This window comes from Labrus mixtus, chromosome 9 (genome assembly GCF_963584025.1).
Source record: "Labrus mixtus chromosome 9, fLabMix1.1, whole genome shotgun sequence".
NCBI classification, from domain to species: domain Eukaryota; kingdom Metazoa; phylum Chordata; class Actinopteri; order Labriformes; family Labridae; genus Labrus; species Labrus mixtus.
In genome coordinates this window covers 8,409,474-8,426,415 of record NC_083620.1, presented here as the reverse complement: position 1 = coordinate 8,426,415, position 16,942 = coordinate 8,409,474, and the positions used below count along the sequence as shown (strand labels likewise).

At 45.1% G+C, this 16,942-nt stretch overlaps 1 protein-coding gene across 1 annotated transcript; it reads left to right on the top strand.

The window, feature by feature from the left end:
* The first annotated feature begins 550 nt into the window (after nt 1-550).
* Nucleotides 551-11,711, top strand: meis3 (myeloid ecotropic viral integration site 3). Its single transcript, XM_061046110.1, has 13 exons — nt 551-1,005; nt 1,308-1,411; nt 5,586-5,725; nt 6,047-6,221; nt 6,327-6,377; nt 6,462-6,512; nt 6,620-6,769; nt 6,996-7,104; nt 8,492-8,637; nt 9,200-9,276; nt 10,078-10,136; nt 10,251-10,337; nt 10,554-11,711. The coding sequence occupies exons 2-13, from the start codon at nt 1,400-1,402 to the stop codon at nt 10,751-10,753; spliced, it is 1,257 nt and encodes a 418-aa protein (XP_060902093.1). The 5' UTR covers nt 551-1,005; nt 1,308-1,399; the 3' UTR covers nt 10,754-11,711.
* The last annotated feature ends 5,231 nt before the right edge of the window (nt 11,712-16,942 follow it).

The window sequence follows — 16,942 nt, the reverse complement described above, 5'->3', positions numbered from 1 at the left end:
GGACGTCGACACAAACAATAAAACACTTTGAAAGCTATTACCAGCCTGTTACTTTCTTGTCATCCAGCACGCTTCAGCCTTATTTATGACGCGGTCAGCTTGATGTTTAAGCCTGTATTTGGACTAAAATGATCTTAAATGAACTCTCCTGCAGCTGAACAAAGTGCAGAAACAGGTTTTGCATTCATGTACAGAATTTAAAAGGCACAACTTCAGCTTGTACTCAAAGTTTTAATTCTGCACATTGTGTTTGAGGTTTTTGTGTGACTCCACGATCCTCTCTCCTCTCCTAAATGTTTTTGTCAGGAGTTGAACATGTTCCGTATCTCGGTGAGGGTGTTATCACTGATTCTAACCCGAGTTTTCCCGGGATGATAATAGCGCAGCTGCAGCACGGCTGGGGAGAGGGCAGGGAGGGGTGGAGGAGTGATATCACCTCGAAGGAGAGCCGAGATAAAACGATTGAAGGGGTCTTCTTCGTCTTCTTCTCTGGTGTTTTGTGTGTGTGATAAGGAGGAGGAGGAGTAAAGGAAGAAGAGGAGGGAGAGGGGGGGGGGGGGGGGGGGGGGCAAGAGACCCCGTCGCGTTTTGACCCTCCGAAACCTCCCCGCGCACCACCACCATCACCACCATCACTCCTCCTCCTCCCCATCCTCCTCCTCCTCCTCCTTCTTCTTCTTCTCTCCTCGTGAGACTGAAAACACCATCGCTCACTCCCACCCCTGACACTCTCCAGCCTGTCGCCGTATGCTGCGCGGACAGCGAGCGCAAGGAGCCAAAAAGGAAGGAAGGAAGGAAGGAAAGAAGGGACGCTTTCTGTCTGTCCTCCCACAGCACCGAGCATCTCTACGGACCGCCAGCCGGAGCAAGAGGTACACCAGGCGGGGGCGAAGCGCTGCAGGAGCCGCTGCTGCCTTTACAACCGGATCTCTGGACTAGTCCGAGCAGGACTGGATACAGCGGATATTTACATCTCGGTGGGACATTTTACACCGTTCACCGGAGGTTTGTATATTACTCAACATCACTAGCCCACATAGCATTTAATAGGCTGCAAGCTTTATTAGCGCTAAGTGCATTATAAACCATTACGCGCACATCATAACCATTATCTTGAAACATAAAACGGAGATGGGCTCGGAGTAAACACACAGAGGGGCAGCACGCAGGGCTGACTGTTGTCCATGCACACTCTTGTGTGGTTTTTTTGTGCGTTAAATTCTTGCGGGCTGTTTTTGCAATGATCGTGTTTGTAACTTTTAGTGCAAACGACGTTTTTAAACAAAAATATTTACTTTTATTTCCAGGACCCAAGGGGGCAGAAGGAAGGGAGCAAAGCTCGCTGCACTAGCCGAGCCGCGCATCATCATCTCCGGTGTAGGACTGGCTGTCGAGTCGCATGGAGAAGAGGGTAGGTCTGCAGTGTTTTAAATTGTCTTTGTGAATGATGATTGTGGTTTAGATCACAACAGGATGGCCGGGGCAGCATGCAGGTTTGAGGGACTGAGAGCTAATTAGAAAGGCATCACGATAGGAGCATGTGGCTGGGATCCCTCTTTGCACACTGTAGGTTCAGCAACCATGCAAAACACAAGGCCCTCTGGAAACAGACTAGTGGACTGCACTGGCATGGACTTTAGGGGAAACTACAGAGTCACAGAGAAATCCTCTTTAGTGCTGTAAAAAAAATATCGGCTAGCACAACAAACCTACAAATAAACATACAGTAACAACTTCCAAGAGTACTTTAAAATGCCATATTCTTAAAGTGGAGGTGAAGATTTCTGTCAGATTTTGTCTTAAGAGAAACAGTCAACGTGGTTCTAATATTTAACCATCGCTTTATAGTTAATGTGGATTTATTGTTGCGGAATGTCAGCCACGCGCTGGAATGGCACATCAGGGTTAGAGTAGGTCATTAAGAGGCGGAGGAGAGGAGAGGAGATGCAGCTCTTCAACTGGGTAAGTAGGTCAGTTTTTTTGCTACAGTGATTCAGAGGCATGGAGATGGAAGGAGGAGAAGCAGGCCGAGGCTGACGGGCAGCAGGCGGACTGAGACCTCAAAGTGGAAAGAGGGCAATTAGAGATGTACAGTGTGCAGACAGAAAATCAGTGCAGAGTGGACACCGAGCAGGAGAGAGACGTCCATGCACACACATACAGTACACGGAGAAATAAACAAGAGCGTTGTATAGAAAACAATCTTCAAATTAAGATATTTCAAATTAAATAGGCTGTTTGTTTAACAAGATAAATGCGTCACTCGGTGGTTATTTGTGCAGCCACATTTACAGGATGCTAAAAAAAAAAGCAAGTATGGTCCACTTCAGGTGTAATATATAAAGTCTACAAGTTTCTTAAAGTGATCGTTTAAAAAAAGAAAATCAAATGAGGGGTTGGTGGTCAAATGCGTGCATGCATGACGCAGTTAAGGGCAATGCAAGTGTTAATAAAGAGTCAGTTGTTTTACAGGCATCGACCTTAAATCTTCAACAGGTCTGTTCTCAAATTGTATAATCTGCTTTCAGTGCAGGAGTGAATTGTATTTTTCTGCACACATGTTTTTTAAAAACCTCCTCATTATAGTTTGTTCCAACTTTTTCTTCTTCTCAGTCTTGTTTTTGTTTTACTCGCAGAAAAAATACGAAACTTAAAAACAAATTCAGGAAGATGTTCTTGCATAATTAAATTAATTCCTGATGCAAAATGTAGCAGAAACTGAATCACATTTCACGCTTTTACTTTCGAAATTAAATCACAGAGAAAATGTTTTTGAATTAGCATTAAAGCCTGATTTCTTTAAGGCCTAATGGGCGCTTTAGTTTAAGATAATTAAATGAGATTGTAGGCGCTCAAAGTTTGACCCGTCGTTCTTGGTTCATTTAATTAATTTAGACCTTTCAGAGCACCTGACATAGAATACAAAACTGAGCCCTAAATTTCCTCTTTTTTTATAAAGAAAGTGTAAGTTTCAGTTCAACATTTCCCCTGTAACAGACCTGTAAATGACGTTATTCTTCTATCATGTTTTTCGTCTCCCCAGCTGAAGCGTCTGTTAGGCCTCGTTACAATAATAATTAAAAGTTGCAATGAAAATGTTGTCCTGCCATGTGAGGCCTGCTCGCCGGCTCCGTGACTTTACAAAAAGGGAAAATTCACGGAATTTGTCATCTCGACTTGTGCGCTTTGATCCGCCTGACGCACAGAAACCGGATAGGGGCCGTGCGTAAAGAGAGACGCGCAATCCGATAGCGGTGATTGTGTTAATAGCCGGCCTCCATAAAAACTAGAAGGTGTCCCGGGCCAGGGCCTCAGAGCAGGTGCTTTCTGTGATCCCGGTGGCCATATGGGACTCAGAAATACAACAATTTGATAAGCCATTTAGGACAGTGGTTCCCAAAGGGTGGTGTGGGGACCTCCAGGGGTCCTGTGGAGAGGACAGGAGGAGAGCAGCGCCTGCACATGAAGGATATAATTCAATTTCTCTTGTACTGACAAAGAGATACGTTTATTTTATGTTGTTTTTCCTAGTTGATATATCAAATTGGACATTTTTGGACAGACATCTTGTCCCCTTTTGAGTCCTGACAGCTTTAAAAGTAAAAAAAAAAAAACCCATCAAAATAAGTTTAAGTAATGCCAATCTGAAGGAACAAATTTAAAGGAGTCCCTGCTGTCGCCTCCAGTCACACTTCACGAGTACATTTTAACCTCTTGTGGCCACCCGCCTTGGCTAAAGTGTCCTCAGAAGAAGCAGGCTAAGCAGATCGTAATGTTTCACGGCTTGGTTAAAATAACACAGAAGTGAAAGGTGTCCCAGGCCAGGCCGGCTAGCAGGTGCCGTGTGTCTGTGATCGTGGCGGCCCCCGCACACTGAGGCCCTTTAATCAGGTATCAGGTAGACTAACAGAGACAGATCTGCAGCCCTGAGCAGAGACAGAAGCTGCAGTGAAGAACAAATGAGCTCAGTAACACAGAGAAGGAGAGGGGGAAACATGTATATTCATGATGCTGTGTGTGTGTGTGTGTGTGTGCTGCTCTGTCAGGGAGTGTGTGTGTGTGTGTGTGATTGTGTCTGAGCGTGCCATATGTGTGTCTGAATCAGTGTGTTTAGTAACGTGTGTGAGCGGGCCCCAGCGAGGCTGTCACAGCGGGTCGTGAGGGACGTCTCAGCACGGCTCCTGTCTCGTCTGTGTTTAGGAGGGAGGAGGAGATATTAGCAGGCTCACTGTTTTTCCTCCAAGGGTCTCATCTCTCTCGTTGTATTCCTCTCCTCCTCCTCCAAACTGAAGTGTTTTAAAAAAATCTCCACCTGCTCTGGATTTTTGAGTTTAAATGATTCACTTTGAAAGAATTTCTCAATACAAACACAGATTGAATTTTCAGCTGCATCTGCAAGAAGGATCGGGGATATACTCACACATGTACAGTTAACTGTCGTGACATAATTCTATCAATACACACACACACACACACACACACACAACTTGGATCAGTTCATGCAGATCATTGAGTCTCGTTGTGAATATTTGTCTCAGTGGTTTTGAGCTTAAAGAAGTTCCTGACTTTGACATGGTTGCTCGTATTGTTTGTAATGTTTGACATGTTTTCCCTTTAAGACCCTGCAAACACAAAGATCCACCCATATATATATTTATAGACGCTGTCACTGGTTTACAGAAAAACTGATCAACGCAGATAAATATATATTTATTTTTTGGAGAAACAGGAAATGTTGGAAGGAGAGAGAGCGGGGGATGACATGCCGCAAAGGGCCGATTTGGGATTTGAACCCATGGCCGCTGCAATGAGGACCACAGTCTTTGTACATGTGGCATGCAACATGACCACTAGGCCATCTGGCACCCCAATAAGAATGCCACAAATTCTTCTAACTCGTTGGATGTGAAATTTTCTGCTTTTCATTAATTGTCTCTGAAAGTGAGTTAAATATTTTTGTGTTGATTAAACCGCCAATTATATTCTGATGACAGGTCGATCTGTTCGAGTGCGTTATCAATTAGCAGCCGATAGAATGTGTGAACATTTTATATTAAAAAAAACCACCAAAGTGACCATTTTAAATCTCTTCATTTGACGAACCGTTCAAAATCTAAAGACGTTTATTTTATAAAGCGACAAAAAAGCAGAACGTCCGACATTTAAGAAGCCGGGACTCGCTCATTTATTTGACATTTCTTACCACTGAAAGGATTTGTTGATTATCAAAGTATGTGGAGATTCATTTTCTCTTAAATGTTTAATGTATAATTTAATTTTTTTTTCCACTTAAAGATGTTATTGGTCCCACTGCAGAACAATAAAACTGTCTCACTCATCAGTAATAAACGTATCATAAGATGCGTCATGTTTAGGTTCTGATACGATCTGCAGGTTTAACAGGAACCAGAATCTAAACACACAGCAGTGGATCTGAGTGACTGGGGGGTCAGCAAGCCGCGTCTGTGAAGCCCCCCTGACAGCTCCGCCATGTTTAATAAAATCACTCTCAGGTTTGATGTCGGAGCGGCACAGATGTCCAACGTGTCTCACATGAACTGTCTTTCTCTCTAATTGTGTTTCAGTATGAAGAGCTGGTGCACTACTCAGGGTCGGAGGCCATGTCGGTGGGGGGGTACGGGGACGATGTGAGGCCGTTTCCTCCCCCACAGTACGGACCCGCCATCCCCGACTCCCTCAAGCACCACAAAGACCAGATCTATGGGTATGTGTGTGTGTTCAGTCTGAAACCCAAGATGTGATTTATGTGGCCCGTGGACGGCGGAAAAACAGTTTCAATTACATTTGCACTCTGAGCACATCGCAGTTTATGTTTGTGTCATGACCATGTAAATACACGAGACGTGTTTACTGCCGTCTGTTTCATAAATACTGTGTGATAAAGTTTCCTGTTACACCTTCTTTAAATGTATCGTGTGTATGCTCTGTCAACTGTTACTGTGTTTATGTATAGTATGTTAACTGTATATATATGTGTGTGTGTGTGTGTGTGTGTGTGTGTATCTGTGTGTGCGTGTGTGCGCAGTCACCCACTGTTTCCACTGCTGGCCTTAGTGTTTGAAAAGTGCGAGCTCGCCACCTGCTCCCCTCGGGACTCCGCCTCCATGTCAGCCACCTCCCACCTCCCCGGCATGACCAATCACAGTGACGTCTGCTCCTCCGATTCCTTCAACGATGACATCGCCTCGTTTGCAAAGCAGGTGAGTGACAGCCGGGAGAGCCAATAAGAGAACAGAAGAAGAAGAAGAAGGTCTGTTTAAGTTTTTGAGATCTGAAAAATGAAACGGCTATTTTGTGTGTTTCAGATACGTTCAGAGAAACCCATCTTCTCTTCCAATCCTGAGCTGGATAACTTGGTAAGATGCACGCTGACGTCAGAGTGAAACATGAACACAACACTTTCACACGCATGTGAGTAATCTGGATTCTTCTCTCAACAGATGATCCAGGCCATTCAGGTGCTCCGCTTCCATTTGCTGGAGTTAGAAAAGGTAAGATCGAAGCATTCACTTAAATTTGAGAGTAAATCATCAGGCCGTGTCTTTGATGTCGCTTCAGTGTTCGTTACAAACTGATGAATGTTAATCTGTTCCTGCAGGTGCACGACTTGTGTGATAACTTCTGCCATCGCTACATCACCTGCCTGAAGGGCAAGATGCCCACAGACCTCATCCTGGACGAGCGGGAGGGCGGCTCCAAGTCGGACATGGAGGACTTCACTGGATCCTGCTCCAGTCTTTCAGAGCAGGTGAGACCAGCTGCCGCACAGCGTGCATTAACACAGTATGAGAGGCTGCGGCGTTCAGCTCCAGCTGCGTCCTCTGGGTGTCTGAACAATGACCACGTGCTTAAGTGACTCCTCGTTCTCTTCACCTGCTGGGAATTCCCCCGCCTCGCCATCACTCTCCCTCACACCTCCTCTCTCTCTCTCTCTCTCTCTCTCTCTCTCTCTCTGTGTGTGTCTCTCCCTGCAGAATGCATCATGGTTGCGGGAGCCAGACGAATGCGCCACCACTCCTCTGGGAACACCGGGCACCTGTGGCCTGCCTTCACTCAGCGCAGGAGACAACTGTAGCGACACAGGTACACACACACTGACGCACACTGACACACACTAAAGCACAGAAAACGATGCAGGGACGCATTCATGGAAACAGAGGTGTGCATGCCTGTGATAGCCTAAACTGAAACAAACAACTTTATTAACAGCAGAGAGTATTACAACCAGGGGTGGGACTTAAAGGAGCACAAACAATACACCATTATCCAAATTGGGGCGGCAGTAGCTCAGTCTGTAGGGACTTGGCATGGGAACCAGAGGGTCACCGGTTCAAGTCCCGGTGCAGACCAAAATATGGTTGGTCTGGTATCTGGAGAGGTGCCGAGTACTGCCTCTGTGCCCCTGAGCAATGCACCGAGAAGCTAATCCTGCAATTCTGAGCATTGTCCATGGACACAGTCAGTCCATCCCAATTCAATAATTTTATTGCAGTCAATGAGATAATGAAGCCGACGTCCTGTCAGAAGAAAACCTGCTGCACAGTCTCTCTTGTCCAACTCAACTCAGTGCAAATATGCGCCCACTTTTCTAATATTACAGTTTTTTTTTTTAGCTATGTTACTTATGGTTATGAAGTCCTTTCAGACAGTTTGGCATTTGAAAATAAACTGGTGTTAATTCTTGGGGTGCTGTTTTACCTCAGTACACAGAGACCAGGTCCCTCATGCAGCAGGTCGCTGGTTCACGGTCACATCCATCCAGGATTTCATCCCCAATTTCTCTTCCTCATATGTTCAGCGTTCCTGTCGACAAAGATGGGGGGGGAAAAAAGTCGGACATTTCATCATTTTGTTGTGTTGTATTTCAAACTCGATTAAAAACTCGATTTTTTAATTTATATAATGCAGAACAGTACAGGACAAGTGAGAGACACTACAGTAGCAACACTTTGTAGGGATGTAAGATCATGTGTTAATGCTTAGGATGGAAAAAAACAAGACAAAACGGAAACGAGCAGGAACTAAAGACATATTGAAAGGGGTGGTTTGAAAGATAACTGGGAGGAGAAATGTAGGCTGTACAATTTAAGAGGAGACAAAACATCCTTTCACTCGTTCCCCTCACCTTTTTTGAAGTGAAACTCATCCTCAGGTTTTGTAATTATTCTATTTCTTGTTGTCTCCGGTTGTTTGATGTAGGGGTGCCCCCACCTTAGGCGCCCCCTGACCCAGTAGAGGGGGTCAGGGGGCGTACTATTGAAACTAGAAAAAAAGCAAGTAGTCACATAAGGATGCATTCATGTTTTCATCAGTTTTAGAAAAAAGCTGCACAGAGAAGTGTCGAGTTCTACAAGAGAGACAGAAAAAGGATGAATCATAATGAGAAAACTATCTTCAAAAGTGGGATTATAAATTTATCAGGATGAACCTGTAGTGACCCCTCGAGGTATTTTTCTGTGCACGCTTGCAGGAGACGGTCTGGACGGAGCGATGGCCTCCCCGAGTACAGGCGAGGACGACGACTGTGACAGAGACCGGAGGAACAACAAGAAGAGAGGCATCTTCCCCAAAGTGGCCACCAACATCATGAGAGCGTGGCTCTTCCAGCATCTGTCGGTGAGGACGCTTTTTCATGTTCCTTTATCAGCGCAGTTAGGGCAACAATTAAAACCATCCTGCAGAGCTTTAACAAGACAAAGAAAGCTTTTTTCTGTATATCTGTGTGGGAGAACAATTACCAACAGAGAGGATTTAACGTGAGGCAAAACGCCGCCGACAAGAATAGATGGAGAGGGGAACGGGGTGTATAATGGAGGTCAATTAAATTAAATGAAAAATCGTGGGGATTAAGTGATTATGTGAATATGCTGGCTATTGAATAACTATGGATGTGATAGAAATGGAGTGAGTAATTGTTGCCGAGGTAATTAGCTACTAAATGAAGCAGGTCAAATGTTGCTTCACTCCAATTATGGCCGAGAAAAACGGAGAGAGAGAGAGAGAGCGAAGGGTTGAAAATGTGAGCGCAGATGTGAATTCAGATGGAAGGTCATCGGTATTCACGCTCAGATTTTCCTTCCATACACTGTTTTATTGTAGCTTGACGCTGAAGCTACATTCATAATTCTGGTAGCCTCACAGATTGCCTCACCCTGACTCTCTATGTGTCCCATCTCAGCACCCGTACCCGTCTGAGGAGCAGAAGAAGCAGCTGGCACAGGACACCGGACTGACCATCCTACAGGTCAACAACTGGTCAGTGCACTCCCGATCGATACGCTAATTCTTGACGTACAGCTTATCAATAATCAGTTAAACTGTCATGTTTGAATGCAACGCATCAGCTTTTAATTTAACAACGTGCTCGCTGCCACATCAATACTACTTCCACGTTATAGTCTGCTGCAGGAATGGCTGTGTCTGTGTTTTACAACTCACTTAAACTGCATCTTTTTTCTCCTAATAAATCTTTATCCAAGATGCTTTTTGCACATTAAAATATTGATTTAACGACCGGAGGCACTTTTACAAGACTTTGGGGTTCGACCATAATCGGCTTGTAACACGGGAAGAAATGTTCTGCTAAGCATTTTTTATTCTTAAGCTTCAGCACGGTGAAGGAACTCGCTATATGCTCATAAAACAGAATTGCAAATCAATATCCAATAATCCGAAATGTTTACTGCTCCTGAGTCTCCCGTCCACTCTCCGTGCACGCGCTTGTTTCTGCACGGGCAGAACATCTTCATAAAGTTCACTTTCTGCTATGTTGGTAAAGAAAGGCGCACGAGTATGAAGTGTGTGTTACATGTGGAACAATAGATTTTGTAATCTGATCATTTTGGTGTTTTTATCTGCAGCGAGCACGTACAGAGTGACTGAATCAATGCAGATCAATCAATTATCGGCCCTAACGTTGATTTACTCTGCCCTCTGAAAGGGTTAAGTGGTTGTAAAATGGAAAAAAGGTTAATAGTCCCCTGGTCAGCCTTTTTCTCCATTAAAGGTCAGATTCATCCGCCTCACTCTTTCTTTATGTCTCTCTCCCCTCTGCAGGTTCATCAACGCCAGGAGGAGAATAGTTCAGCCCATGATCGACCAGTCAAATCGAACAGGTCGGTGTTTATAAATCTGTCAGCTGGACGGTCGCTATGCAAACAACTCGTGTGTGTGTGTGTGTATGTGTGTGTGTTGTGTATTTGTGTCTGATAATGTGTGTCATGTCACAGGTCAGGGTGGTCCCTACAGCCCAGAGGGGGCAGCTCTCGGAGGCTACGGGCTGGACGGACAAGCCCACCTCGGGCTTCGAGCAGCAGGTATGGTAGCTTTGCTGACAAAATTAAATCAATAAATCAATTTTTGTGCATGGGAATATTGGTTAGTGTGCCACGGACGGAGGCTGTTGTCCTCCAAGCGGGTGGCCTGGGTTCAAATCTGACCTGTCGCTCCTTTCCATGTAAAGCACACACACACACACACACACATAGTTTGTAGCTGAAAATGTAAATCCAACCTTTTTGCCTTCCCACCAGGTCTCCAGGGGATGTCTTCTCTGCAGGGCGACTACCCCGGCGCTCTGCTGTCCCAGTCGGGCTACCCTCCCCACCCGGGACCCTCCCTCCACCCCTACCCTGGACCTCACCCCCACCCCGCCATGCTGCTACACCCGCCGCCACACGCACACCCTGCAGAGCCGCTCCTCGCTCAGGGACTGGATATACACGCACACTAGCTGAGGGAGGGAGTCAGGATGTGTGTGTGAGCATAATACTGAATGAGTGTGTGTGCGTTGAGATACAGTATATATGTATGTGTGTGTGTGTGTGTGTGTGTGTGTGTGTGTGTGTGTGTGTGTGGGTGTGTGTGTGTGTGTGTGTGTGGGTGTATGTGCATACAGAACACTATTTAAAGAAAAAAAGACAAATTGCTCTGAAGGTTTACATTCCCCACTGAAAGACACTGACCTCAATGTAGCTAACACACACACACACACACACACACACACACACACACACACACACACACACTCTCAGTCTAGACCCACAGGTTAAAGCCATACCTCTGTCAGAGTAGAAGTGCTTCCTCCTCTCCAAACGTCTCCACTGTGTCCTGTGGGTGAGACACACATGCTTTAAAACTACACTTCCCATCATGCCGGCTGATACAACAGGAAGACAGTCAACCAGATCGGAGAAGATTTATCCGCAGACTTTGTTGCAGCACACGAGACATTACCGGATTGGACCTGATCCTGTGAACACGCCTTCTTCTTCACTCCTCCCCGTCTTCCTCAACACTTTGACTTCCACACCGTCTCACACACACACACACACACTTTATTTAAAGCGGATTTTTGAGTTTTTTCTTATTCTATTTTTCTATTTATGTGTGCCGCTCCAGGCCGATGCAGCTTCACGTTAAGCTTGTTGAAATATTAGTGCTCTTCCTCAGCATGAAGCTAAACACTATGAATGACTTCCATTCTGCCTCGCTCTCTTACCACTGACCTCCTTAAGATGCCAACAGGCGTCCCGTACCTTCGATCCTTTCTACACTCGCACACACACACACATTACATGCTCACACATAGCAAAACACACTACACTGAAGGCCATTTACACACACACACACACACACACACACACACACACACACACACACACACACACACACACACACACACACACACACACACACACACACACATTCTTCTGTAAGCATTTCTAGAACATTTTTTGTCTGTCACCTCAGTGTGTGAGGGGAGCTGCAGCCAAAGGACTCTTCAAACATTCAGCTCCCTCTCCACGCTGCTCAGACTGCTGAAACATTTCTGAAGGATGTTTGAAAATACCGTTAAAGTATTAAAATGTTTTTTTTGTAAGAGTTGTTGTCACTGGTCATGTGTTTGCATGTGTTGTCTGATTCCACTGGAGAACAGTGCATGGCTCAAGGCGAGAAGCGATTCATTTGAGGCTTTTTGATGGCAGCAGCAGACATGAGTAGTTAGTAAGTTAGCATAAGTAGTGTTGTAGTCTAGATCACACTAACAGAGACCAAGACCAAGGCAGGATGAAACAGAGTCAAGACCAAGACCATAGATATCAATGAGAAATCATCATCTTGTGTGCAGGGGTGCGAGTCCCTCACTTAGACCATTACACCGGGAACATGTAAAAATAGCCTATCAGTGGTGGTCTTGACCAGTCTTAAGGTCTAACCCCTAACCCTGGATTCCCCTCAGTCTGAGACAGAGACACGAAGCATAAATCTCTGAGTATACTTGCTTTTTACTATGTGAACGCATGACATCAGCCTTGCGTATCCTGAGGTGGTTTGGAGCGTTGGTTGTGCACGTCCGCAGAAATTAGCGCTGCACATCTGCGAGATGCAACATGCATATAACCACTAGGAGCAACATCCAACATCGGAGACGCCAGAGAGCGGCTCCAACAATGGCGGAAAGTTGCGAAGAAAAGTTAACAGATCAAGTCCGACACTACCCGCACTATGATGCGTCACTGCCGTTACATAGCATGCAAAAATGTGTGCCAAAATAGATACATCCAAGCCAAAGAGTTGCATAAATAGGGACGTAGCTGTTTGCTTGTGGGCTTAGTGGTGCGTTCCATTTATCTCAGATCTCAGAGCAGGGAATGACGTCACACCCGGGTTAATTGCATTCCTGTTGCGAGTTGGCAACAAGTCGGACAAGCGACGCGGACGCCTCCAGGGGTAACTTTGTTTTGTAAGCCGGACGATACACTATGTGATAGTTTGCAAGCGAAAATAACATGTCAATAGATACCAATGGTGTGATCTTGCAAATGAACACAAATTTGACAGCTTAAATGTTACTGATGATGCACGCAGCTTATAACTCGGGCTACTAAAGGTTCTCCGAGCTTCAAAGTCGGAATTCCGGTTTCGAGGGGGGAATCCAGATGAAGTATCAGAACGGCAACTGGTAATTTCCAATTTCCAAGATCAAATAGAACACACCACTAGGCCTGCCTGAGCTCCTCCTCTTTTCCTTTTGTTAGATTGAACGGTTGTGTTAACATTTTCCAATATTTGACCACCATCATTGGGCTTCTTAATGCCTCTTCTGAAACCAATGGGTGACGTCATCGAGACTGCATCCATGCGTTACCCAGTCTTTGAGACAGGCACCCAAACAATTCAGCGCTCTCCGATCCTAATTAATAACAATTTGAATTCAACAGAAGTCAAAAAATGTCAAAAGTCATTAAAAAAAAAAAAAGGTCAAACTTATTTTTTCTTCATTTAAAGAAATCAGTTTCATCATTAATATCACTTATGCCTTCATCAGGTCCAAACACCGGTCAGCAGTCACAGTATATAAACATCGCTCCCCCTCCTATTGGCTCGAGGTGAATTATCCTGATTATATCCTGCTGTGTTTTCACATCAGCTCACTCGAACTTGCTGTGGAAAAAATACTAGTGGTCTGGCAGGAGAAACTCCAGGTGAAGTCAGAGTGAAAAATGTGGCTGTTTGCGTTCACACATACAGCTCCTCCGGGAAATCTCAGGAGTTTTTCAGGAGAATTCAGCTAGTGGTAAAGCCCCATAAGTTTGCCCTCCTGATGTCTGCATCCTGCATCCTATCCATAACCTTCACCCCTCCTCTGATCTGCATCCTTTCAGTCTTTAAACATCCACACACCTTTAGCCACCCTACATCCCACCCACAGCACCCGAAACACACAACAAACACCACTGAATCCCCACCCTTCACCCTGCCCCCCATTCGGCCTGGAGCATAGAGGGGGGGGGGGGGGGGGGTCAGGGGCCGGAGTGCAAACAGAGGTCAACAGGAAATGGCTGTTCTCCCCTGCACCCAGGTCCTGACCCCAGCACCCCTACACTTTTCATTTCTCTTTGTCGCTTCGCACACCAACGCCCCCAACCAGGACATGTTTGGCCCCTCTTTTTTCACTTTTCAGTCCCTCCACCCGACTCTCTCTACAACATCTCTTATAAAACAGTTTTAAGATTAGATGGTAAATGGATTCATCAAAAATCTTGTTTGGGTGAAATTGGGTACAAGATTTTTCTTGATAATATGACAAAGCACCAATAGTTTAGATCACAACACTAATACTCTACAGTACGTCTTCCTGTGGAAATCATAGTAAGTCTTGCTTGATTATTAACAACTATTTAAAGGCAGGGTTGGTCATTTTCTAAAACTAGCATGATTTTGAAAGTAGCATTCCCTCAGTACTCCGTCTACACAACCACCCTCTCCCCTCTGTGCTCCCTCTAAAGCCACGCCCCTCACTTACATGCACAAGCGCCGTTTCTCCAGAAGTGGACCTCAGCTCATCTCTTACATTGTGTAGAAACTACGTCGTCTCATGTCTCATTCAGCGATAAGTAAACTCTCAGTATAAACTCTGTCATCGGTGAAGCGGTTTGAGTGTGGGATAGAGCACGCAAGAGGTAGAGAGCGAGCAGGGAGACAGGGAGGCGTCTGATTGGTTCATCAGATTGGTACCTCGTGGCAGACATTGGTGGAAGTTTTTACAGACTTACAACTGATACAGATGATGGATTTTCTTCGTTCCTTTTTCAGAGAACCTGAGTTATTAATTTCTGTCAGGACCTAAAGACAATTTGAACCAAAATCTTAAAACATGGATCTGGAGAAAATGATCAACCCTGCCTTTAAAAGTTTTTCAGACACAGGGCTGAATGAAATTTTAAACCTGTATGGGTGTGTATGTGACTTCTTTGCTTCTGGAGCCAGCCTCAAATGGACACTGGAGGAACTGCAGGATTTTGCACCTCCGCATTGGCTTTATTTTTCAAAGCTGGAGGTTGCCGTTTGGTTTAAACATTTGGTGAAAACTGTCATGTGCACTGAAAACCGATCAATATCACGGATAGTAATATTGTGTTTCACGTGCAGATGGCAAATAAGCACAGAATTAAAGATGTAAACAATAACAAAGCAACGAGCAAGAAGGGCCAAAACGAAAAGGAAAACGGGAGGGTTGTCACTGATTCCACAAAGCAGAAAAATCAACAGAAGATTCTTATTTCTTACATCAGTGTTTATTCCTCTGTCACACAGTATCAATCATCCACAGAGCCTGACTGTATGATTGGTTCAGATAGATTGGCAGCCTTTTCTTTCTCCCAGCAGCACAGACTACATTAGCTGGTGGGAATTAGACTGCATAAAATCTGGCTTTATGTTGACGAGGACACGGGGAAAGAGATGCAGAGAGTGATTGAATGTGTTTGCCTGCATCGTATTTCTGTGGTTGTGTATTGTGCGTATGGGGGAGTGTGTGTTACTGCACTAGATTAGTTAATGTTTTTGCAAACCAGAGGGGTCAGGATTTGGGTGAATTTGGGGAAAAACAAACCAATCCAGTCATTTTGGGACATGTATTTCTACATTTTTTTTGTCATTTCAGATGAGCGCCATTGCAGGTTTGACGAGTGTAGGATGTCTAGCCATACGTTTATAGCAGTCGCTGTATTGCTCCCTATGCGTAATGTCCCCATCATTTCAAGACTCCCACTGGTTTGAATTTGACCATTTGTGCTATCAAAGCAAAATGAACACACATGTTGTGCAAAGTGTAAATGTGCACGCCTGCGAGTGTCAGCATGAATATGTGTGAGCATAAATATGTACGATTCCATTTTAACATATAGAGCATGTGTGTGTGTGTGTGGGGAGAGGGGGGATACTCTGGCGGTCATTAATCATTCAATTACACACCTGTCAGAGTTCAGACAAGTGGGAGAGAGGGAGGGGCGGGAGGGGTCGAGGAGGGAGGGAGGGAGGGGAGTAAAAAAGAAAGAGGGTCGGGGGAGTAAGAGAAAGGAATGGAGGAATGCAGCGGGGTAAAGGAGGGACTGAATGACAGAGAGAAGGAATGGAAAAAAAGGAGCAGGAGGGTTTAAAAGAGAATGGGTGAAAGTTTTATTGTGTTGCTGCGGGTGAACGCACCGCGACAGAGGCAAGCTGTTAGATGGCGACCGGCTTGGAGAGGCCACAGCAAAAACAAAGACACTTACATGCTTTATGGGAGGCGAGTGACAGATGAGGACGCTGACAGTAAAGATGAAGACAAACTCTGCACATTATCCAACCTGTTTAACATGATAGCTAGGTTTAAAGTGAAGCTTTCGTGCATTATAAACGCAGTTTGAGGAGCCATAAATCAGCTCATCCAATAAAACAAAACAGAAGTAATCTTATTTTTATGAATGTGTAGTGGTTACATTTTCTTACGTTTCCAGGTAAACAGAAAGTACTGGCAAACGTTTTTCTCTGGGGGAATTGGGGCTTACATCATAATTTTTTATATCTGACGCAAATCTTTCTTTACTTTCTTTCTTTATTGTTAGGACAGCTGAAGAGAGACAGGAAATGTTGGGAGTACAGATCTGGGGATGACATGCAGCAAAGGGCCGAGGTCGGATTCAAACCCATGGATGGAATGGATGGATGGATAGACGGATGGATGGATGATGGATAGACGGATACGCTGTTACACTGAAAACAACAGTGGAGCAGTTTACCTGCTTTAAGTACAGCCTTTAAAAAACCTGGGAAGTCAGTCCAACATTTCCCTCTACTATGGCGCCCATGTTTACAGTATATGTTTAAGTATTGTACATGTGAACCTCCGACCCCCCCCCCCCTCCACACACACACACACACACACACACACACACACACAAACACACCCACACACACACACACAGCCTCCTACAACACTTCCTCTTTTGTGTGTTTTTCTGTGCTGCAGTCTCCATGTTTAGCTGCAGTACCTCAACTGCCTCAGGCCACAACCATCTGTCCCCCCCCTCATTTCACATACACATACACACACACACACACATACACACACACACACTCACACACACTCTTCCTC

Bases quoted from the DNA above. Each gene is read 5' to 3' on its own strand.
- meis3 (XM_061046110.1), top strand. The intron at 7,105-8,491 runs GTACACACACAC...GCACGCTTGCAG, and splicing joins AGACAACTGTAGCGACACAG to GAGACGGTCTGGACGGAGCG. The intron at 9,277-10,077 runs GTCAGTGCACTC...TCCCCTCTGCAG, and splicing joins ATCCTACAGGTCAACAACTG to GTTCATCAACGCCAGGAGGA.